Raw genomic sequence first — 23399 nt, 5'->3', positions numbered from 1 at the left:
CTCATAGCCGCACTTGAATATGAGGTTGTGAATTACCAGAATAAACGCCAGGCTGTCCTCGCTGCGGCGCAGAAATGGTATCCGACACTGAGGCTTCCATGACTACAGCATCTGCGCTTTTCAGCCGCATAGCTTGTCAAGCAACATGGTCAGACGAATCCGGCAACGTGTATATCGGACTGCCAGTTGGCGCCTGGGAAGGATGCAAAGCAGCGGATTTTGTACGCACAATGAAGGACGAGGTGCTGAATACCATGGCCCGCAGAATTCAGTCATCAATTGGCGCAAACATCAAGTCATATGGGATGTCTAAGAAGTTGGTTATGCACGCATTGGAGCACAGAAACGAGGCGCAACCGATAGAGAAGGTACGCTAGTACTGAAACACAACAGTGGCTGAGGGTACTTACACTTCCAACACCAACACCGATCTTTCAGGATAGCATCCCATCACGCTTCCAGTGCAGCCACCTCCGCGCCACCAACAGCTACCATTGGCGCCAGATCCGAAGAAGAAAGAGTCGATTGCGAAGGTCGCCTCCAAAACCAAAGCCGGCGCAACAGACGGTACAGACACAAAAAACGGCAGAGCAAGGTCGGGGTTCTGAGTGATAACACACTCGGATACATCCGATCACGACGGGCCAAGGCTGAAACCTACCTCATCTTGCAAGCGACCCAAGAAGACGTATCGAGGACGATCGCCTTTTTCGCCGGCCGAGACCTTTATCGCTAGCGCGAAACAGCTTGACCCCGGAACAGTAGAACAGGCCGCTTGGCTATGTACTGCGACACATGCGACCTGCTTTCACCCAAAGACGTCGCTTATCCTCAACTTGGTAGTTGGCACCACCATCAAGGGTGAGAATGGAGACTGTACACGTCAAAGCCCGGCGAACAGGCAACCGCGATACCCGTATCGGAATACGATAACCAGTTGAACGGAGACCACGTTACCTGGAAGCCTGGAGAAGAATTCACCAAAGTCCACCAGGAGGTGCCTACGGCTGTCGCTAAACAGCTACTGAAGTCCGCCCTCACCAAAATGCCCGTGAATCATACAGCTACGAACGGCGCCGATCTGTCTGGGATGAAGACAGTTAAGGGAAGACCAGCTGTAAATTTACTGCTACACAAGAGAATCCACAAAGGCGACGAGCTTCAAATAAAGTTCGACCACTTGAAGGTGCAAGCCGATAGCGACCCGACAGTGACCGTACCCCAGAAGCAAAGCGAATGCGAAACTTCCGCGCGCGACGAGTCGAACAGCCATTCGGCCTGCCAAACAACCCCACGAGCGACCAGATATATCGCCAAGTCGACAAGATGATCGGGCATCTAGACAACGTTGGCGCAATACCAGATTATCTCGACCCTGAGAGGTCATGGATTGTAGCGGCCGATTGGATCGAGTGGATCAACTCGACCGGAGACCCAGAGACAGATGACCTGAAAACCAACGCTCCGAAAGTCACTGACCCAGTAGGTACCGGAAAAGAGATGTCGTCAGCCAAGGAGGACAGACTAGGTCGCTTAGAAAGCTTACTGTACGACATCCGATTCAAGACAAATGAGCAGCCTGCGAAGGCCAAAAAGATCAAAGACAAGGCGGCAAAAACAGTCGATAAATCGACTAATGGCCGAGGAAAGAGTGCATTCAAGAGCACACACAGAGGTAAAGTGAAGGCAAGCAACACCGGTGCGAGGAAGCGGCAAGCAGCGGCGCAAGAGGGCACAGCAAAGCGACAACGCACGGGAAAGAGCGCTACCTCAGAGCCCGTTGCCGGCAGCCCCAAGGATGACAACATTGCATCTAACTCTCAGTCGCAAACCAGCAATCGAGAGGGATCGTCTGTTATCGCTGCGCCACTGGCGTAGAAGGCGCGCCGTCAACGTCTCTTTACTCTCAAATATGAGCGGGTACACTACGCCGCATTTGCGTACAGTGACGAGGTAACACCTGGTATAGAACGGGCTTCCGGGTCGACAGGTGCACCTTTACCCATAGATCGCCTCCCTACCGATGCCCTAATAGATGAAATCATCGCGAGCAAAGAATTCGAAGATACCGACGAGGGGTTTCTCCTAATAGACTGGAGCCTTGGACACATGTTGGGCAGAATGCGCCGGAACGCCAACCACGAGATCGAGGTCAAGTCAAAGAGGCAAGCCGGCGACGAGACGCAGAATTACGGTGTTTGGTACCTGGACAACGATGAAAATCTGGTGGCAGTCGGCGACAACGAAAAGGCTCCACTGTTGGAGAAGATCGAGACAACGATTGCCAATTTATGTATGCGTGAGCAGATTTACCACTGGATCAAGAAATTCAACATGGAAGTCAGTATGGACGTGACTAAGTAAAGAGACGGCCTTATCTTTCTGCGTATACCCTTCCGATTATTTGAGTTTTTTGTCTTCTTATCTTTACTGAAGCAACTTGATTTCTTGGTTTATCCTTGTTTAAGTCCCAAAAGTACTATTTTGCGCGACAAGGGACTTTTCATGGCGCAATCATCAACCACTTGAGCACCGCGAAAAAGCGTGATAGGCGGGTGCCGTCAAGCAGACAGCTTGAATGTGCTTTGGTTGTTTGGTTATTCAGTTAGTTAGTCCTTATCCTTGAAGGACACGAAAACTTTTTCTTTGTAACATCTGTATAGACTGCAAGTAAACAAAAGCATAGCCTGCATTTTTGGAGAAAGACTGCCAAGCCACAAGATCAAGAATTGCAACAAAACACGGCCGATATTGCCAGGCTCGAGCATACCGTTTCTGAATTGCAGAGGCATATGCAGATGGCCGAGGATCTCGGCAGGAAGCTCCTAGAGCGATATCGTGTGGATGTTGCCGCCTTGCAGTCAAATGCAAATCAAGACCAGCACTGCATCAAGACCCTCCAGGCAAGACTCAATCTAGTCAGAATTGTAGCCATACAGTTGCGCGAGAGAATGGGCAAGCTCAAAGACAAATATCAGAGCATGCAGACATGCTGGATGCGTGGGTGGGTAGGGCTTAGATAATCATGTAGTTGCGGGCAGGTGCGAGTAATACCATGACGTGCCACTTCTGTTCAGTGCCAACGCACCATCTACTAACATGCCACCAAGCATGGGCAAAAAAAAGACCTACAGCTCGCGCAATCAGCGGGCCGGAGCTCCATCATTCCGAATGGCTGACCTCCTGCAGCAGCGTGACACTTCCCCGACAACACAGACGGCATTCAAACCGCGGTCAAGCTCGCCGCCTATTGAAGAAGACCCCATCCACCCGAAGATACCGCGTAGGGAGATACAGCAGCTCAACACTACCATGGCTAAAATCACCATCTTGCCCCTCACTCCTGACCAAAAAACGAAACCACAGCGCGTGCTCGGCGACCCCGCATCAACTACGCAAAAGAACTCGGGTTCGGCCTTATGGCCGTGACAATTGCCGTCTATCACGAGGAGGTTGGCGACCGCCACGTAGTGGCGAGGAGTATGGATGGGCCGGATTTTCGCGTCGCGGCGGTTGAGGTGAGTGCGGTCTACACACTGTCATGAGAAGAAAAGCTAATGTTACCTAGATTCTTGCTTCCATTCCGCAAAAGACCTTGGAAGCTATCGTTGGCGGTAATCTATGCCACGCGAGTAGACAAGAGCCCGAGATACAATATCAGTTGACGGACGGCACTTCACCCTGGAGCATGTGATCAAATCAAAAGTCCGCGCCAGCTATATACATTCGTCACCTGGTAAACCCAGAAGGCCATGCCCCGACACCCAACGAGTTCAAGAAGGTTACCAAGCGGCTTCTAGACTATGTATCCGGCAAGTTTAGGTCTTTCGTAGCGGCATCAGAACTTGATAACATACGAGCGACTACCAAGAGTTGCGCTAAAGACATCCAAAATGGCCATCATTGGTGTCTCGAGGGGTCACAGCAGCGGGCTATGCAGGTTATGACCTTCTGCACTGCGCTGAATGACCGCATTGGGCAACTCCCCGACGACCAGCTCGACAAGCCCTTCCCCAAATCTTTCAAGTACGTTGGTTATGCTTTGTCCGTTACGCGGTGCCTACAACAGCATGTCACGGTCGACACTAGTTGGTTCCACCACATGGTTCAAGCGGCGTTCCGCGTGGCGGTCGAAGACGGGAAATACCGCTTTGAGTCGCACCCTGTGTGCTTCTTGGTAGAGCATGAGAGCCGCATTGCCGAGCCCCTTACTAGCGTCATCGCAGACAGCACGAGACCGGCGGTGGATTTGGCGTATACCAGGGAGGCGTACAAACAACCAGTTCGCTGCTCTCCCACATCCCTGCAGATGAACGACAACAAGTATGGCAGGTGTGCAAGGTGGCGTGAAGACTATACACCATATCGTCAAAATCTGGCAACAGAGCTCGCTGTACTGAAGCGGCAGTTCGAAGGCCCTTTGATCGCTGGTACAGGTGGTCCCCGGCCAGTTGCCGTGTTACGCAAGGAAATTGAGGATCTTGACAAAGAAATTGCACAGTTGCTCCAGCAACAATATCCAAGAAGATGGTACTGTACAAGACCCTCAAGAGCTAGCACTGGGGGAAAAGCTGAACCGTCTACAAGAACTTGAAGACAGCCACCAAGACTCAGACTCTGATTCAGACCTCCATGGAAAGATGAATGTTGCTATCGCAATATTGCAAAAGAGGCGTTTACGAAGGATAGAGGAACGATCTCGTGTTGTATTGTAGTAGAGAAGGCTATGTGGTGATAAGGAGGCTAAAGACATGAATATACGAGGTTCAAGACACGGAAATGCGAGGTTCCAGACATGTAGAAATATCGGCGGGTTCAGAGTGATATTATAGTTCATTTGCTCATCTTTCCTTTCGTTCTTAGGTTGTCTTTATCTATGTGCGCTTTTGCTGCGACGCCCATGACTCCAAATTCTGCTTAGCATACTGGAGGCAGATGTTTACAGCTTCCTCAACGGTTCTTGCCGCATCTGCGCGGATCCTCGCAGCTTCCGCTCTCTGTGCTTCTGCCTGCACCACCATCACCGCCGATTGTGCCTCAATCCTAGCTGCTTGTACCGTCTTCTCTAAAGCAAGAGCTTCAAGCTTCCGAAGTCTATACACAGTCCTCCCAAACTTGCTTTTGTCGTCCTTTTGGTGAAAGCTGTTCGTAAGTGATCTCACTGGAAAATTTTCGTCTGGCTCTTTGGCTAGCACACACATAGGAGATGGAGATATTTGTGTGCGCGCGCTGATATATATCTCCTCTACAGTACCATGGTATCATTGGCGTTCCAGACTGAACAGCCATCGATTGCCTGATTTTGACGAGAGCTCTACCGACTTTTCACTCTTACCTCTTACCTTACAGTAACATGTGGGCTGAGTCATATACGCCAATAGTTTTGGGTACAGGTAGGTAACGACACGGGTATCATGACAATCATGGAGTTTCAATGCAAGCATGTTGTATTTGGTATGAACTTTGTACGACCTGCTACCCTCCTGTCCAGTCATTCTTGCATAATCTCTCACAGCAGTATCAGTGACTTGGCGCCCTTAGGCTAGTGACTCCAGATCTTCCATGCCGTGCCTTTTCCCCTTTGATATCCTGGCCATTCGTGCTTTCTTAGGTTTTCATCAGCGTATAGGCCGTTCAAGAACGCCCCTCGCTACAGCGGCACATACGCCTCTTGAACTACGTCGACGGACCACCGGGCGGGCGCTATGTAATCAGGCGACCAGGCTGCTACAAAGGCTGCGCGATAGTGATCAACCTTGTGGCAAGGCGCTAGAAATTGCAGGGTCACGGTGCCCGTGCAATCGCGGCCAAGCAATTGTACTATATGCGCAAGTACGTTCCACTGTCCTTCGATAGGATCCAGGACCCAGTTGTTGAGCAGGATGTAGACAGTCATGTCGCCGCCAGCCACAAGGCTACGACACGTGTGGAGTGTATATTCACAGAAGCTGTGCTGCTGGCCATTGAAGAGGGCTGATCTGTCTCCACGGCCCGATCTGTTAACATAAAATTGAGCCAGACTGGTGAGAAAATTACTCGCGTAGCGGATGGCTTCATCCACAGATAGGTCATAAAATGCAGGAATTTGGAGAAGATGCACCACCCGATAGATCAGCAACAACACTCAGTCGACGTACTGGACGGCCTGTCTGTCGTTGCTGCTGTCTAGGCGACCTGCTAGCTGTACTGTAAGAGTGTTTGGTTGCTCCTTAGCCCCCTGCTGTAGGATGCACCTTGCTTCCATGTATACTTCCCGGCTGCAGCGTAGCATCGACATATCGGAACGCGCGTACGGGACACCAGCATAAGGTCCGGGCAGGGTGTGGTAAATAGGTTCGGAGGCGATCTGATCGTACACGCATAGACGTACATCCTTAGGGAGACACATGAATGGAAACGTCTGGGTACAGGTAGCAGAGGGCGCCTCACTCAGGGAAGACTCAGTCGGCTTGCGATACTCCAAGGACAGAACTTCCAGTGACAGGTACTCTGGTAGCTCAACTGGCAGAGGGTTGGAATCGGTTCCGGGGTCGTTTGGCTCCATCTCTAGCATAGGCATTAGCTTTGTTCCACATCATGGTAGTAGTGGCGACTTACTTATGCCCACTTGGTGTTGTGTTGATGGCAAAAGGTAGAAGGTATGGAGGTATCGAGAAGAGCCTTATAAGCTAAGCAATCCCGCAGCTAAGAGCTGTAGGCAACACCAGACTCTGCACGTGAGGATGAGTCGACTGTAGGGCAAACAAGCGCTAGCGCGACTTCATAGCCTTGGCACAACAAGGCACACATTACTTTTCTCCTACGAAATTGGCACTCCGATTGCACGCGTAGGCTGAATCCTCGACCCAGAAACCTATATCTCCAGGCTGTTTGTCCTTTCTGATACTATCTAGGAGGGGACACCAAGCTAATGTATGCAGCTCTTCAACCGTGGGCTTGAGAAAGCGCATACATGGGCGTCGTTTTTTTAGGCATGTATCGCATGCAAGGGTTTTATCCCCCTCTGCCCCTGCCCACGTTGGCATTTTTCTGCCCTTGGTAATAAGGGCCCCGCTTATGCATGGTCCTAATGCCCCATTTGTCTCTATTTCTCGTCCCGATTCCCCAATGCTTTCTCTTCGCGCCCGTCTTATCGTCCAATATTTTGAGCATGACTTCAGCGAATTTATTGGTAAGTTTGTCACGTTCTTTTATCGTTCCGTGGATCTCTACTACTACTGCGAGATTGATGTAGTATGAGTAGGAAACTTTGAGATTGTATATATAAGTGATGTCGATGCTTAATAATAGAGTTTCATGAATTTTCTAGTCATGAGTTGGGGGTATTACAAATCCAAAAAGTCCAAACAGGTAACATGCCTCTACCTGGCAAACACAAAAAATATAGATTTTTATAACGTAGTTTGTTATAATGACAATACAAGTAAGTAGTTAAGGAACTATACCTATACCGTATACGTAGTAAATATACGTAGGCAGGGCTGCCTTTAGCGTACATAATGAACTTGTTTGAACTGGATTTCGCAACGCAGATGTTGATGTTGATTATGGTTTAACGCCCTATCTGTAACCTCCCATAGGGTATTCGGGCGGGTCCCGCCGTGGTCTTATAGTGCTGTCGCACTTGCCTCGTGGAACCTATTCCTAGGTGTTTTGTATCTAAGGGGAGTGATGTCCTGCCTATATACATGTTCGTGAAAAGGACTCCCGCCATTTGAAGCCGTTTTCCTACAATATTCTAGTATTTCGTGGCTTGCGCCTTTGATCGATGCAGTACAATGACTGCTTTTTAGAGAGAGAAACGAAAAAGTAACAAGAGGCAATTTGAGATATAATGAAAAGTTTGAAAGAGAGCGTGTGGGTTGTGGCATCTATGCGGCGTTCTGCCGCGAATCCTACACTGAATAATGCCAAGGAATTCAGCGGGTCTTTGTGAAATTCAAAAATAGAAATCACTCGTTATAGAAGGAGTTCGTTACCTTAACGAAGGTCTCGAACTCTTGTGGCTGGTCTATTAATTGCGCGAGGTACGCTAGGCCTTCCTGTCTTGTGCGAGGGGGCACGATGGGGCGTAGAGGCCACTTCTTGAAGTGTGTTGTGGCTCTCTTGCAGAACACTAGGTGTTCTGGCGTCTTGGGCCTGCCGCATAGGCATTTCGAGGTATCCTCGTGGTTGAATTTTCGGTGGTACCATTCAAAGTCGCCATGCGTTGAGCGTATCATAAGGACTTTCGCGAGTATCCTTCGGGGTAGCCATAGCGCTGCGGGCGTGCGCCTAGTATCGTATGGCAGCTGCCATTGCGTGTACCATGCTGATAGCCTACTGCTCTTATCCTGCCACCAAGTGTCCCTTGTATGTTCGAGGAGGCGGCGGCCTACTGTTCGTATACCGGATCTTGTGGGGGAGGCGGCCATGCCGTATGGCTGGTGCGGGTCTTTGGCCTCGCTGTCAGCCAGCTGGTCGGCGAGCTCGTTTCCAACAATCTTCATGTGTCCCGGCGCCCACCGCGTTTTCACGTTGTAGGCCTCCATAGCTCCATGGATTTGGAGGAACGCCCATTGGGAGGAGGTAGGGGCGGTTCCGCGTATGCCCCATATTACCGAAGTGCTGTCTATGCAAAGTACGATCTCCCTCTGGCTAGGCAGTGAGAGTTGTAGTGCGTGTTTGAGTCCTCTGCACGCGCCTATAGCCTCCGCATCGAAGACGTGGCTAAGGGCATTTAGTGAGCCTTGTCCAGTCGCCACGGCGGCCTGGCCCTGGTATATAGCGTACCCGTAAGTGACCACCCTTGTACCGTTGATTTGTTGTTCAGACCCGTCTGAGAAGACAGTGATTGTCTCTTGTCCAAGAGACTCCCACCAGATGGTGAAATTCTGGGCAGCAATGTCCTTTCCTTGCCCTTGCGTTGGATCCTGCCTCGACCCGTCTGAAAAGTGAGGGCTGGCTAGGACGTTTCGGGGTGTGGCGGGTAGCAGTTGTGCTACGCGCTGAACCTTCGATCTTGGTATCCGTCGGTTGCCCGCTGCGCGTCCTCGTATGACTAGTGGCAGTGTAGTTCTATTAGTAAGTGGGTGCTTGTCGTCTATTGTGCGTAGGTGAACTGCAAAGCGGAGCTTGGCCTCCTCTAGCGCCACCTGTGCCGACGGCATCGCAGCTTCTCTTAGCAGTACTGCGTTTGGTGTTGTCCTCCACGCAGGGAGGATTGCCTTCGTGGCTGCTATTAGTGCCTGATCTATCGTGGTTAGGTGCCAGCCTACCCTAGTGCTGACCGTGGGTTTACGGGAAACCCTTGCAATTCGTGGGTTCTTCGTCCTGCCCTCGTACCATGTTTCGGCTCCGTATAGTAGTATGGGCAGGATACATGTTATGGCTGCCTTGCGTAGCGATCCTGCTGGAGGGCCGTGGGCTGTGTTGGCGAGGCTCCGGAGATGGTTCGCTACTTTCCTAGCTTGCGCCGCCCTTTCTGCGACGTGCTTCTTGAAAGTTAGTCCCCTATCAAACCACACCCCAAGCCAGCGCAGCGCTGTCTGGCTTCCCCCCTGCGCAGGGGCTATAGGGTGAATTGTTTGATCTTCCAATTGGATTGGCGGCGCATGTAGTCCTTTCTGGCGCGTGAGGTGGATCAGCTCCCGTTTCTCTGGTGCAAACGTGATCTTGTTCGCAGCTCCCCATTCATTGATAGATTTGAGGTCCTCTGCTAGCAGTGCGACGTTCTCGTCTAAAGAGTGGGAGACCCGGTATAGGTTGATGTCGTCGGCATACCCGAACCGGAGTTTTCGGTCCTGGTTGAGTAGTTCAGCTAGGTATAGGGTGTATAGGACCGGTGATAGCGGCGATCCCTGCGGGGTGCCGCAGGCCACTCGATGTACAGGTGTAGTGACATTGCCTAGGCGTACTCGCACCCTCCTTTCCGACAGGAAGTTCTGGATAAATTTCCGGAGTAGGGGTGGCCACCCTTGTTGCCGCATTCGGTGTAGTAGCCTGTTTTTCAGTAGCGCGTCAAACGCCCCTTGGACGTCTAACGTGAGCATAGAGACATGCTCGTGTCTTGACCAAGCCATCTCCACGTCGTGTGTGAATGCGGTCGCCAGGTCCATCGCAGAGCGTTTTGGCAGCGCTCCACCGTGCTGTGGGCTTAGGATGTCAAAAGCCATAGCTGTGTGTGCTATGCGCCTTGCTATGATACGCTCGAGTCCCTTCCCTAGACAGGACGATAGGGCAATTGGTCTCATTGATCTGGGTGAGGACTTATCCTTCTTCCCGACTTTGGGTATCATGGCCACTTCTACCGTCTTCCAGGCGGCTGGGTAGTGGCCTTGTTCCATGCACGCCCGGTAGATGCCTAGCACTAGGTGTCTAATGTGTTCCCAGCATGCCTTTAGGAGTCGGACGGTCACCTGATCGGGTCCTGGGGAGGTGCTAGATACTCCAATCACGTAGCGTTCAGTCTCCTCCATCGATATGTATGTGTCCCATGGTAGTGGCGTGGTTTGCGGGTCGTTGTCAAGAGGCGGTGGTTCTAGGAGGTCGTCCTCCGCCGAAAAACGGTCGAGGATTGCCTCTCTAAGTGCCTCAGCTTTCTCGAGTGGTGCTGTGATTGTCCTACCTTCGATTACAAGTGGGGTGTCCCGTTGGTCGAATGATAGTTTATGCCAGCCTACTAGCTTGTATAGATCTTTGTCGTTATTACAGCCGTCTATGCGCTGCTGCCAGTACGTTCTCTTGGCTTTTCGTACCGTAGCTAGGAACGCACGGGTGGCTTCTGAGGGGGATTGGCCATAGTCCGACTTTTCCTGGATATGCCGCTTATACGCCACTCTACAGTCCTCTGTCCACCATGGGGCGGAGTGGCCTTTTTCTCTATTTGGTGTTCCCGCCGCGTGCATTGCATCTCCTATAGCTTGGGTGATTCTAGCTATGCTTGCGTCGATTACGTCCGCTGGGGCGCTATTGCTAATTGGCTGTACGCCTACTGTGTAGAGTTGAACTAGCCCGGCAAACCTATCTATGTTTCTCTCGTGGACCCGGTAGTGATGCTGTTCTAGCACCGCTCTCCCTCGGCTTGGAAGGACAGTCACTAGGGTGAAATGGTCTGACCCTGTATACATATCTTCGCGGACTGTCGTTCTAGCGAAGGGTATATTTGAGAAGGATACGTCTAGCACGTGTCCCGCCCGATGTGTTGGGTTACCTGCCTCGCCGATGTAGGGTATGTCGTTCTGAGTGGCCCAGCGGGCGATCTCTGCCCCCCTATTGGCCGACGTGGAGCCGGGCTCAAAAAGTTCATGGCGGGCGTTTAAGTCACCCCCTATAAGGCAGTTACGGGGTGGCGTTAAAGCTGTGAGGTATTGAAATTGATGAAGGTGGAGAAACGTGCGTGAACTTGTTGTATTGGAGCTACGGGAGAAGGGAGAATATCTATGGTGCGCGCACGGAGCAGCTGACTAATCAGTGCCTGGCCAATCAGAGCACGGGAAGCCTGATTCACCGTGAATACTAGTGAAGGCTCTCACCGCGTCTCGACACACCCCCACAGGACCTGATAGTCCTGCTCTATCCACCTTTGTTGTAGTCCTTTGTTTCGATAGTTGGAGTCGTAAGGCCTAGCTGTTGTAGATACCTGCTGTGGGCTTGTCGTTCAAGAGGTTTCGTGAGGCCGTCAGCAGCCATCTCATGAGTTCGTACATGCTCTACGTAGAGGTTGCCGTCGCGGACTTGATCCTTGATGTAATGGTAGTAGATATCGACGTGCTTTGTACGCTCGTGATGACCCTCTGAGTGTAGTAGCTGTATAGATGGAGCGTTGTCTCCGTAGATAAGGATAGGATGGGTATCTGTACCGTTGTAACCGAGCTGGTGTAGCAGACGGTACAGCCAGGTAGCCTCCTTAGCGGCGTAGGTAAGAGCAACGTACTCAGCTTCAGTTGTTGAGGTTGTAACTAGCTTTTGCTTGACTGACTTGTGACAGATAGTACCTCCAGCAAGTTTGAACAAGTATCCGGAGGTTGATTTGCGGTCCTCGCCGTCAGCAAATGAGGCGTCGCTGTAGCCATGTAGGTGTAGCGTAGGATTAGTGTTGTTCTTGTTGTCATCGTATGATGTCGCATACATGGTGATAGGCATGCGTGCGTGTGGAGATGTAGCTCGATAGCTCATTACAAGAGATTTGAAGGTCTTGAGATAGTCGATGATCTGGATTGCGTACTCGTAGTGTTGTTGAGTTGGATTGCTCATAGCGCGGGCGAGATAGGCGACGTGGAAGGATATATCGGCTCGCAGTTGGGTTGCTGGATACAGCAGCTTGCCAATAACCTTTTGGTAGTTCTGAATTTGTTGTTGAGTTGCAAGATCAGTTGGAGATCGCAGCTTCAACTTGAGTACTGAGGTATCAAGCGGCGTGTAGCGAGGGAGCGCGTGTTGACGACTATACTCCTCTACAAGCTTGTCGACATATGACTCCATTGAGATCTCGATGAGTCGGGATGGTCGTGAGCGTCGGATCCGGAGACCTAGGTAGTGAGAGATTGGTCCTAGATCTCGACACTTGTACTTCTTGTATACAGCCTCTTTGATCTCCTTCATGCGTTGCTTCGTAGCTGTGATGAAGATGATATCATCAACATACGCAAGGATAAGACTGCCGTCTAGGTGTTTGAAGACACATGGATCTGACTCTAAAGGATCTAAGCCGATACCCTTGAGATAGCTCGATAGCTCATTGTACCAGAGGCGTGGTGAGCGGCGCAGGCCGTACAAAGCTTTGATAAGCTTGGCTTTGCGTCCGTCTGGCAGGCGGACATAGACTACTTCGTCTTTGTCTAGTTTACCGTTGAGAAAGGCGGTAACAACGTCTGCTTGCTCGCATTCTAAGTCTTCGGTTGCGACAAGGGCGAGAAGGACTTTCAGTGTAGTTGCGCGAGCTACTGCAGCGTAGGTTTCGCGCCAGAAGTCGGTCTCCTGCCTATTGCCACAGACAACCAGTCGAGCCTTGAAGCGCTCGAGTTGTCCATCGTCCTTGACTTTGTATTTGTATACCCACTTAGTAGGCAGGGCGTATACGTCGGGAGGGATCGTGGTTGTGGTCTCCCATGTGCCATTCTGGTCGAGTGATACGAGCTCTTCATCTTCAGCAGCGATCCATTGCTTGCTGTATGGATGAAGGCGTGCTGCCTTGCGTGTGGCAGGCTCAGGCGGTAAGTCTGTTGTTGTTGCCTCTGTAATTGCCGTAGCAAAGCAACGAGAGACTGCCGCGTATCGGTTGGGCGGTCGAGTGATGCGACGACGTCCATCGAGTATGTTACGGGCATCAAATGATGCACTGATCTCGTCGTGACGTGGAGCGTTTTGGGATGTATCCCGACGCTGAGGTGTTGCTCGAGCATTAGCAACCTCGGTAAGACTGTTATAGTTGTCAATGTCCGCGTCAAAGTCAAAGCTAGACTGCGCTTCAGCCTCTAGTCCGTCAAATACATAACCACTACCTTGCTCCGGGAGAGAGACTTCATGGTGTGGAAATGAAGAGGGATCTAGTGCTGGCGGTGGATCTTGGATATAGAAGCATTGATCCGGTTTGGTTGTAGCTGTGTCTTCTTGGACTACAGCTTTGACGTCGTGTTTAGGCCAAGCAACACTGCTCGTACGGTGTATGGACTGTGTGACTGGATCCCACATAAGGTAGATCCGTGATCCTTCTCGACCGACGAAGTACATCTTGACCGATCGTGGTTCAAACTTGGCGCTCTGAACTCGTCGCTGTACTGGTTGATGGACGTACCCAGCTTCTCCGAAGGTGCGGAAGGAGCATAGATTAGGCACAGGGTTTGCAACCTTCATGTGCTCAAATAGCAGCTGTCTTGGTGTCTTACTGTCTGGTACAGCAGAGCTGACGCTATGATTAAGGACGTCGATGGAGTACTGGGCTGCGTATGGCCAGTATGTCTTAGATATGTGAGGCGCTGCCAAAATCATTGTGCGCGCTCGGACCTCCACTACGTAGTTGCTGGCTTCAGCGACTCCATTCTGGTGGGGTGTATAGGCGGTGGAAGGCTCGGAGATGATGCCTTTGTCCTTGAAGTAACGCCCAGTCGTCTGGTTGAGGAACATGTTGTCGTTGTCCATGTGAACGATCGACACTCGAACGTGGTGTTGAGTTTCCATCTTGTCCAGGTGTTGTATAAGCTTAGATGTGATTGCTGCTTTGCAGTCTGTGAAATCAATCCAGCGGTATCGTGAGTAGTCGTCGGTGTACAGTATCCAGTAGCGCTCACCGTTGACACCTTCGGGCGTCACTGGTCCAACGATATCGATATGAATACGATGGAGGAACGTGGTTGAGCGGGCTGGAGACCGTCGTGAGATCTGCTTCTTCGATTTGGATAACATGCAGGCCTCGCATGAGAATGCCTGTGTTGTAGTGAGACGTAGGCCGGTGGTGTTGGCGACAAGAAGCTTAAGAGCTTTGGGGTCGGCATGGCCAAACAGCTCATGGAGCTCTTGGAGAGTAATCTCGCGATAGGGAGCGAGTACACCTGTTGGGTTGGTGGTTGCGGCGGTTGCAAAGGCAAACGCGCGAGCTGCCTCAAGCTCTGTGTTGGCGAGGAGGAGCGTAGGGATCTTGTCGATCTCAGGTGTGAAGGCGATCTCTTGTTGTGATGGCATGAGGTACAGCTTGCTGTCCCAGCCGTGGTAATAGAGATTTTTCGCTCGTAGTTTAGAGTGGGAGAGGACTGATACAAACATGTCCGGAGCGTATAGCACGTTAGTGAAGGAGACCTTGTTGAGTACACCTTCTGACGTGACGACAGTGATCTGAATGGTACCTACCTGCTTAGCAGTAATAGGTCCGGCTCCAGTATTAATTGTAGCAGGAGCAGTGTCGTGTAGAATTTGGAACTTGCTGCGATCATTGCAGATGTGATCGCTGCTTCCAGTATCGATAATGAATCGTTGTTTGAAGTTAGAGGTCTCCTTGGTGAGACTCTGTACCTTCTCTGACAAATGAACCGTTGTAAAGGCAAAGCCTTCAGCATTAATAGCTGCGGCGTTGGTGCTAGTAGGCTGTTGTTTGCCTTGTTGTTGAGCTTGGCGCTGACGCCAGGCTTCAGTGGCGAGGTGAGGAAAGGTGTACCAGCAGTTATCACCTCCTCCAGTATGGTTGCAGTCGCAGTGCTTGCAGTATGGGGAGGTATTTGTAGGTCTCTGAGTCGCACCCTCAGAACCTCTACCTCGTCCGCGCTGGGCTCGCCCATTGCCTCGATTGCCGCGGCCACGGGTGGCGCTTCTGTTGGCGTCGTTGTTATCACTAAGAGGCTGACTGCGGTTGTTGTCACCCCAGAAGCTCGGATAGACGTGTTAATGGTCTTGATTGGGTCGTCGCGGCGGGCCTCGTCAATAAGCTCGCTACACATGCGATCGACGTTCAGAGTAACGTTGCGGCGCAGATCAGCGCGGCGATCGCGTCCGTAGTCCGGGTAGGCGTTGTTGATAGCAAGAATGAACTGATACACTCGAGCTTTGTTAGATAGCTTACAGTCTGCGATGACGTCAAGCTTTGCAAGTCCTGCTTTGAACTTGTCGGTGAAGTTGGCTGTAGAGGGGCAGTCTTGAGCTCTCAGCTTGAAGAAATCTGCCCAGATAGTACACTCTTCAGTGACGCCTTGTTCACGATAGCGTGCGGTAATAGCTTCGTACTTCTGCCTTACAGTAGGCAGGTTCATGACGTTGTCCCATACTGATCTTGGTACTGTATTAAGTATGGCCAAGGTGAGAGACGATTCTCGGGAGTTGTAGATACGATAGAGCTCACAGTCTTTGTCGTACTGTGTAGTAACTTCTTTGTTGTGGGCTCGTACGCGTTGTTGAGCGTCAAGCAGAAGTTGTGGCGTGTTGAATGCCGATGACGTAGTTGTCGGTTCAGTTTGATAGTGAGGTGTTTCTGGGTATGGAACCACGTAGCTGCCGTCGAGTAGACCTCCGATAGAGTGAATATTTGCGTACAGCTTCAATGCTGCTTCCCAGTGGTAAGCGTTGCTACCATCTGCTTGTAGCTTTGGGATCGCGTCCATCGCTGTGGATGGCGCCATCGTGACTTTATCGTCGTCGTCGTCGCGCGAGTGACTGATGTTGTGTTCAACTGATCGGTTCTGCTGCTGCGGAAATCGCACCTCTAGAGCACTTTATCGTGATAGAGGAGGGCTCATAACCTGATGAAGGTGGAGAAACGTGCGTGAACTTGTTGTATTGGAGCTACGGGAGAAGGGAGAATATCTATGGTGCGCGCACGGAGCAGCTGACTAATCAGTGCCTGGCCAATCAGAGCACGGGAAGCCTGATTCACCGTGAATACTAGTGAAGGCTCTCACCGCGTCTCGACAGAAATGTCGAGTCATTCTGTGGCTGCCTATAAACATTCAATATGCGGTAGCCGTTGGCCTCGATCCATAGCACATCCCGGCTGATGCGTGGGTGTATAAGAGTAGCCCTTATATTTGGGCTCTTACGGGTATAGGTGAGCACCCGTGGTCGGTCAGTTCCCCACTTTCGCAACGCAGAGTAGGACACCTCAACTACCCACCATCTGAAGCGGCATTGGTTCAAAGCCGGGGTTTAATCCTACCTTTAGATAAAGATAGACGCGGCATTCGCTACCTTTAAGCTAGAGCTTTTAGAGTCGGGTTAAGGATATATCTATAGCTCGTTGCTATTCTTCTCTACCTATCTTTTAGGCCTTTTCGTGCGCAGTGTTAGTAGTAGAGAGCCTTTCTTGTTCGAATGTCGCCGCTGTGTCCCTAGCGGCAGTATTACTATGTTGCTCTTAGTCTGTGTCTTCGGTGTCATCTTCATCGTATTGTTCATCTTCGGCGCATCTCTATCAGCCGTGGGCTTACATTACCTGTCGTTGCCGGCAACTGGCTGGGACTGGTTGGTCTGAATCTCGTCGCCCTTGACGTCTTCCAGCTTTACCAATTACGATGGGTACACCCAACCCATTTAGTTACTAGCGTAGGCGCAGGATTCTAGCTTAGTCTGAGTTAGGCCACCCGAAGATTCCGGGTGCTAATTTAGAACCAACACAGTAAGCTCGTAATATGAGTTGTGATATCGTCTTTGGCAGGCGCATGCGGTGCATTGCAGAGTCACTGTACGCATTGTGCGCATTGTGCGCAGTGCGAGGTTCAGGTCTTCTCTTTGCAATGGGATCGGAGAAATTGGCCGAGATTCTCTGGTAAAGCAGGTCCTCATCCATCATATCTGTCGCTAATAAGGGAGGTTTGAGACTCATCGTCATAGGTAATTGTCCTCGACATCCACGGTTCATTGCCATTCCATCCCATAGTTGACTTAGACCCTGCCTAAGAAACTATACTCACCGCTTACAACTACACTTAAATGACTTAGCACAACTCTATGAGTCATAGAGCGAACGCGCACATTTCACCTCGCACATTGCACCTCGGAGAAATTGACTGAGATTTATTGAGGTGGTCAGCAAGATCGGGGTTCTCCCAAGTCAGGTTGACCAACGTTTGCGGGCAGGGCTCACATGAGGCACGGCTGTAAATAATTTGCCGGTCGTAAGTTCTGGCCCAAATCCCGAAAAATGACCAAAAAAAACCACTGAATCAATAGCCGCAAGTTCCGACGCAAGTAAGCTCGTAATATGAGTAAGCATATGATGAATGTGGTATATATTGTGTTCGCGTGTACTGAATTTTTTGAATCATCAAAACTTTGTACAGAAAACAGTAGATCTACCACAATATCTACATCACGTCAGAAAATTATCCAGATTATTATCCTCTTTTGGACGTTGAGCGCTCATCTTGTATCTGCGTTAACATACCGATACGTCATTACCTACGGCGCTAGAGATTACATCTGCCATGCGACGGTATCGGTCTATATCAATTCCAGCAATCCTGCCACAGCACCGGAGGTTACGTTAAGATCAGCATACTGCGTGACGGCGAATGGTGCCTCAGGGGAAAACTATGATATACCACTCAATGCCAACTCCGGATTAAACGCCTACATTCGCAATCTAGGCCCTGCCACGAACAGGGGCGACAGAGGCTTCGAGATCGGATTGAATCAGGCACATCAAAACCTTCCTGGCGTCGAAATTCCAGCTATGACTCCTCGGCTCAACCTTTACACCAACTCCCGAGGAGAGCCTTTGGGCGCATGCAGTTATAGGCAGGGCGCAGTGATGTTGGCCCAAGCCGACGGGAGCCGAATAGAGCCATACTCCAAATGTCCTGCTGGGAGTGCACTGATTGGATCGGTTGGGAGGTGGCATACTTGTCAACGAGCGAGCCGGCTCGCTCAGCTCGCTCGGCTTGGACGTTTTGACCAAGCCGAATGAGCTGAGCGCGCAGTGCGCGCTTGCAAGCCGAGCGAGCTTAGGGATAGGCGCTCGCTCAGTCAGCTTGCTTAGCTTGGTTGGATGGGGCGGTTGGAAACTTGGGGCTGAAGGACTTGGTGGAGGGGCAATCTCACGATGATTTTTAGGTGTAGTGCGTAAGTTCGAAACCTAGTTATAACCTAAAATACACTCTTTTTTGCTATATTTCTAGCAAATAAGCTACTAAATTTCCGGCTAACGGCCTGGCAACAATATTCTCCTTCTGCGACACTTCACTTACTACTTATCACCCACCACACTCACCTATACTCCATCAACGCGTCTCTATTTGCAGCTATTATCTACCTCGCCGTTGCTATAATGCCAGCAAAAAGAACACGCGTTAATGCTCTAGAAATCGCGACAACTTCGAAGCGCCCTAGAGTCGCAGCGCGTCATCGCGGGACTGCCAGCCAACCTGTGCTAGTCGATACTCGGCCATTCTCACCATCTCCACCTCCTCCACCGCTGTCGCCGCGTCAAGCTCTCGTCGCCGCGCCACAAGCACCAAATTTTGAAGCGACCCTCCGAGAGTCGCGCGCCGAAGAGACAATCATCCCACCACCTGAGGGCAGCGAGCATGCCACTGTTGCAGCTTCAGGAGCAGCTAGCGAGGCTGTCGACGAGGGTTTCGTATGGGTAGAGGACAAATACGACGGCTTTAATTGGAGTCGCTACCCAAAGCACTGCAAGCCGCCCACATCACTTTCGAACCGAGCAAGCTGGGTATACAGCCATGGCTATCGCATCGCCTTGCGCAGCAACGTCGCAAAAGTCACGTGGATCTGCCACTATTGCTATAAGCACAAGTTCACTACTGTTGGCCGTGGCATACATGACGTCTCGCAGTCTCCATCAGCGCCAGCACGTCATCTCGGAGAAGACAAGAAAGGTCATGGCTTGAAGCCTCCAAGTAAGCGCACTACCGTCGCTCCTCGGAAAGAAACTCTCCTCGAACGCGCCCTTCAGAAGGGCTGCTCTCAGGCTGTTGCCAACGAGCTTACCAACTTCAATATACAAGAGTTTAGGTTTGCGGCCGTCACCTGGCTCGTCGAAAACAACCTCCCACTCTCACAATTCGAATCATCGTCTTTTCGCAATATGATACAATTAGCTAGCGTAGAGGCAGAACGAGCCCTGTGGGCATCTTATAACAGCGTCTCACGATACGTTATACGCCTGTACAACTACCTGTTACTAAAGGTTGTCGCAAGCCTTTCAGAATCAATGAGCAAAGTCCATATAAGCTTTGACGGATGGACGACAAAAGGTGGCAAGCGCGGTTACTTAGGTATCGTCGCCCACTACGTTGATAGCTCTGGCGAGCTCAGGGACTTGCCTATTGCGCTCCCACAACTGACAGGTGCCCACACCGGCGAGGCTATGGCTGAGGTCGTGATGGCAATATTCAAGCAGTTCGAAATCACTGTGGGCAAGCTCGGTTACTTCGTCCTCGACAACGCACATAACAACAACACCACGATCAACACTCTCGCCTTGCAGATGGGCTTCAGCGCTACTGAGCGTCGCCTTCGCTGCGGTCCTCATACGCTTAATCTCATTGGCCAGATGCTACTCTGGGGTGAGGAGAAAGAGTCCTACGACAACGAGGAGACTGAGCGCGTGAACGAAGCTGAGAACATGGCTACTTGGCGAGGCGATGGACCATTAGGAGTGCTTCTCGCGGTTATCAACTACATCAAAACACCACAACAGTACGCTCTTTTTGAGAAGTATCAGAAGCTCGCTATTAGGGACCAGCCTGTCAACGCGCCAACAGAACAGCACAAAATCAAGGAGCCCGTCAAGCCAGTTGTTACTCGCTGGAACTCTTACGTTTCGTGTTTTGAGCGCGCTGTTGAGTTGCAATTAGCGGTTAATGGGTACGCCAACTACCATATTCAGAAGATTGAAACTGAAGACGCGTACGCCCGAAGTCGTAACAACAAGCTGCCTGCAGCGCCGGATTGGATGAGGTCTGATGGGATCAATGCCCATGACTGGCAGGTGATTGCTGAGTATATTGATGTGCTCAGGCCACTGAAACAAGCTACAAAACGGCTTGAAGGCCGCGGCAAAAGCGGTGCTTTTGGAGCAATCGCTGAGGTTATTCCAGTATTTGAATACTTACTTGGAGTCTATGAGGACCGCTTGCAAAGCTATGAAGACGTCATTCACGATGAGCATACAGAGTCACCCGAAGACCACCTTGCTATCAACCTCCGCGCTGCCCTAGTTAAAGCCCGCGAGTACTACAACAAGCTCGACCTCTCGCCAGCTTACTATGCTGCTACAATCCTTCATCCTCGCTACAAAAGCTACCTTGACGCAGCGTGGGCGGATAAGCCTGATTGGCTAGAGAGCAGCAACCGCAAGTTTCAACATTTGTGGGCGGAGTACAAAAGCTTACCGAAGCCGCGCTTACGCCCCAAAGTCAGGCACAATGATATAGACGACGCTATCAACAGCTTTATTGAGCCTGCAGGGCTTACGGAGAACGAGGAGGATGAATATGAGGCTTGGAAACGCAGCGAACCGATCGCTAGCGAGGGCGTCGACCCTATAAAATACTGGGTAGGACTCCGCGATCGCTACCCCAGCCTTAGCAAATTTGCTATCGACATGCTATCAATCCCAGGCTCAAGCTGTGAGTGTGAGCGCTTATTCAGCGAGCTGGGTGACCTCCTCGAGCCCCGTCGGCGCAGCATTTCTCCGCAACTTCTAGCAGCAATACAGTGCGATCGACGATGGATAAGAGCTGGATTTGGCAGTGGTGAGGTGCCTGTAAAGGAGGCTATCAGCGATGAGGAGATGGACGCGAAATACGGTGTACATAAGTGGGATATTAACTGAGAAACTCAACACCAAGGTTTCTATATAACTTTCCTAATCGGGACTGAGCCCATCAAGCCGAGCGAGCTGACAGCCCTGTTTCAGCCAATCCGAGCGAGCCGAGCGAGCTGCTGGCCTCCGCTCAATTGGCTGAGCAAGCCAATTGGCTGAGCTCGCTCAGCTTGCTCATTGACATCTGTGGGAGGTGGTTGATTTGTAATATCAATTGCAACAGGTTCTAAATATCTGTAAAAACTGCGTTGGGATAGACGAAGAATTAGGGACGTGAAGAACTATTTCCCTAGTGTCACAGCGGTGGGAATAGATAGTCCTAGCTATGTGCATTTGTGTCATCTCAAGCACTACTTGGAGATACTACGCGGATTTAGTCTTGGGATGAGTTTTGGTATCAGTGCGTTAGACTGTCAAGGACTTGGTAACTGGCCGATTAATCTTGTAGTCTCCATAGGCATGTTTGTTTGCTGTTATAAAATCAGAGTAGTATACTTATAATCTATCATCTACTCTACATGCTATGCCGGAAATCAAATGTATAAATTTGTACACTTGTAGAAGCGAACCTAGCTGATAGTACCTAGCCTGAAGTGGAATAAATTGTAGAGGAGACAGATAGTTTCCGATGTCTCTTATGTTCCGACCGCGCATCATTGCTACGCAAGAGGCGGGATGTTCTGCGGATAGATTACAGAATAGGCTACGATAATACATCCAGTCATACAGTGCCTCGGGAAAGCCAGTATCGGGATGTTTTTAGCGTTGTGTAGGTGAGGCGCGGGTGGAGATCAATGAAGTTCTACTGCACGCTACGCACTTCAAGTCTTGTGAGTATCCCACTCTATCACCCCGAGTTTTTCGCCGCTTTAAGCCCAGGAATATACATTGCGGCTAAAATATACATATCAGCAGGCAAGATTAGACACAAAGCGTTCCGGACCTATTTTCAAGATAGCCGTCCATTTGTTAGTTTGTTTCTTTACTAGTATCTGACATAGATTCGACGATGTTTAACAACAGCGGGTATAAGCAGCTCTCTTCTAAAGAGGAAAACCTAGATGATCCAGTTATTCAAGAACCTCAACATTCTTCCGTCTGGCGGGTCAAGAGTTTACTCTTGATATCTTTAGATATGTTCTGCATGTACATCTTTGGCCTACGATTAAGATCCAGAATCTCTTTTTTTACCAAAACTCCAATCCCTAGTAGGTAGTCAGACTTCGTAATGTTGACACTGATCGCCGGTGCAATTGAATCTTAACTATGTAAGATTATTGTTACGCGCCAGCATTACTCGTAGCCCATTATTTGAATTAAATCACGATAACAGAGAGACGAGCCAGCTCGAAGAAGACAAGACTGTTTTTATTCGCACAAGCCTTAATATTTGATCACTGCTATTATATAGGCAGCAGCAATCTGTAGACTTTCCAACTTGTAACGACAACGCTGGACAATTTCAACTGCTCCTACCATCACCCCCAATTGATCTGATAGTTAACATCAGGTCCCAAGACTGAATAGCATGTTTAGGGGTTAGAGACCTCGGGCCTCCATCTTCCTATCTCTCTCTTCACCCTCTATTCTCTCTTCTTCCTGTCAACAGCATATTAGCATAGGCCAGCTAGCTTGTTGAATATAAGAGAATAATGGTTACTTACGGAGCTATTTACTCCTTGTAAATGTGGGTGCAATCTACCTACAAGGTGTGTTAGTGTCTTTATAAGTAGTAGGCACTCCAATCTCAGAGCAGAGAGTACTCACTGGAGTGCACTCAGTGCAAGAACAGAGGCTGCCATCTACGTAGGCTCGGTAGCCAATACCCCCAGCAAGAGGTTCATATATAGTGCGCGCCTCGATAGAGTTTTTGTCCAAGTGCATGATGTTTCTAGCGGCAAGGCCTAAAGTTGCGAAAGCAATCGACAGGATTATAGAAATCTTCATGATGAAAGAGACTAAAGACTGGTTGAGTTGTAGTATTGGATTATTAGAGTGAAGTTCAGATTGGTGCTGAGAAGTTCTGGACAGAAGTCTATGGCTTTATATAGAGAGAGAGGAGACTAATACGTCGACTCGTTGTTGACGCCTTGTCTTGGTAACCGCTGTTTCTAACCTGAAAGATGTCTCAGAGAGCCCTTCTTGGCGTCAA

The 23399-nt window shown here is 50.4% G+C and overlaps 9 protein-coding genes across 9 annotated transcripts; 3 read left to right on the top strand and 6 right to left on the bottom strand.

The window, feature by feature from the left end:
• Positions 1–74: 74 nt before the first annotated feature.
• Positions 75–1878, top strand: PtrM4_116990 (uncharacterized protein; the record flags this gene model as incomplete). The annotated part of the gene is made up of 3 exons (XM_066108248.1): positions 75–368; positions 890–1216; positions 1270–1878. The coding sequence occupies 3 exons, from the start codon at positions 75–77 to the stop codon at positions 1876–1878; spliced, it is 1230 nt and encodes a 409-aa protein (XP_065961433.1).
• Positions 1879–2121: 243 nt separating this feature from the next.
• Positions 2122–4594, top strand: PtrM4_116980 (uncharacterized protein; the record flags this gene model as incomplete). Its single annotated transcript, XM_066108247.1, has 6 exons — positions 2122–2340; positions 2664–3004; positions 3111–3409; positions 3472–3518; positions 3569–3614; positions 3747–4594. 6 exons carry the CDS (start codon positions 2122–2124, stop codon positions 4592–4594), a joined length of 1800 nt encoding a protein of 599 aa, XP_065961432.1.
• A 280-nt stretch (positions 4595–4874) lies between these two features.
• On the bottom strand, positions 4875–5201 carry PtrM4_116970 (uncharacterized protein; the record flags this gene model as incomplete). Its single annotated transcript, XM_066108246.1, has 1 exon — positions 4875–5201. The coding sequence occupies one exon, from the start codon at positions 5199–5201 to the stop codon at positions 4875–4877; it is 327 nt and encodes a 108-aa protein (XP_065961431.1).
• A 449-nt stretch (positions 5202–5650) lies between these two features.
• PtrM4_116960 (uncharacterized protein) lies at positions 5651–5896 on the bottom strand (the record flags this gene model as incomplete). The annotated part of the gene is made up of 1 exon (XM_066108245.1): positions 5651–5896. The coding sequence occupies one exon, from the start codon at positions 5894–5896 to the stop codon at positions 5651–5653; it is 246 nt and encodes an 81-aa protein (XP_065961430.1).
• Positions 5897–6124: 228 nt separating this feature from the next.
• On the bottom strand, positions 6125–6559 carry PtrM4_116950 (uncharacterized protein; the record flags this gene model as incomplete). The annotated part of the gene is made up of 1 exon (XM_001935047.2): positions 6125–6559. One exon carries the CDS (start codon positions 6557–6559, stop codon positions 6125–6127), a length of 435 nt encoding a protein of 144 aa, XP_001935082.2.
• Positions 6560–7952: 1393 nt separating this feature from the next.
• PtrM4_116940 (uncharacterized protein) lies at positions 7953–10886 on the bottom strand (the record flags this gene model as incomplete). Its single annotated transcript, XM_066108244.1, has 1 exon — positions 7953–10886. The coding sequence occupies one exon, from the start codon at positions 10884–10886 to the stop codon at positions 7953–7955; it is 2934 nt and encodes a 977-aa protein (XP_065961429.1).
• Positions 10887–11553: 667 nt separating this feature from the next.
• On the bottom strand, positions 11554–16082 carry PtrM4_116930 (uncharacterized protein; the record flags this gene model as incomplete). The annotated part of the gene is made up of 2 exons (XM_066108243.1): positions 11554–15068; positions 15128–16082. 2 exons carry the CDS (start codon positions 16080–16082, stop codon positions 11554–11556), a joined length of 4470 nt encoding a protein of 1489 aa, XP_065961428.1.
• A 2642-nt stretch (positions 16083–18724) lies between these two features.
• On the top strand, positions 18725–21256 carry PtrM4_116920 (Dimer-Tnp-hAT domain containing protein; the record flags this gene model as incomplete). The annotated part of the gene is made up of 1 exon (XM_066108242.1): positions 18725–21256. One exon carries the CDS (start codon positions 18725–18727, stop codon positions 21254–21256), a length of 2532 nt encoding a protein of 843 aa, XP_065961427.1.
• A 1663-nt stretch (positions 21257–22919) lies between these two features.
• PtrM4_116910 (uncharacterized protein) lies at positions 22920–23194 on the bottom strand (the record flags this gene model as incomplete). The annotated part of the gene is made up of 2 exons (XM_001935046.1): positions 22920–22949; positions 23015–23194. 2 exons carry the CDS (start codon positions 23192–23194, stop codon positions 22920–22922), a joined length of 210 nt encoding a protein of 69 aa, XP_001935081.1.
• Positions 23195–23399: the final 205 nt, after the last annotated feature.

The sequence above is a fragment of the Pyrenophora tritici-repentis genome, chromosome 6 (genome assembly GCF_003171515.1).
Source record: "Pyrenophora tritici-repentis strain M4 chromosome 6, whole genome shotgun sequence".
Classification (NCBI taxonomy): domain Eukaryota; kingdom Fungi; phylum Ascomycota; class Dothideomycetes; order Pleosporales; family Pleosporaceae; genus Pyrenophora; species Pyrenophora tritici-repentis.
This window is presented reverse-complemented; position numbering and strand designations above follow the sequence as displayed.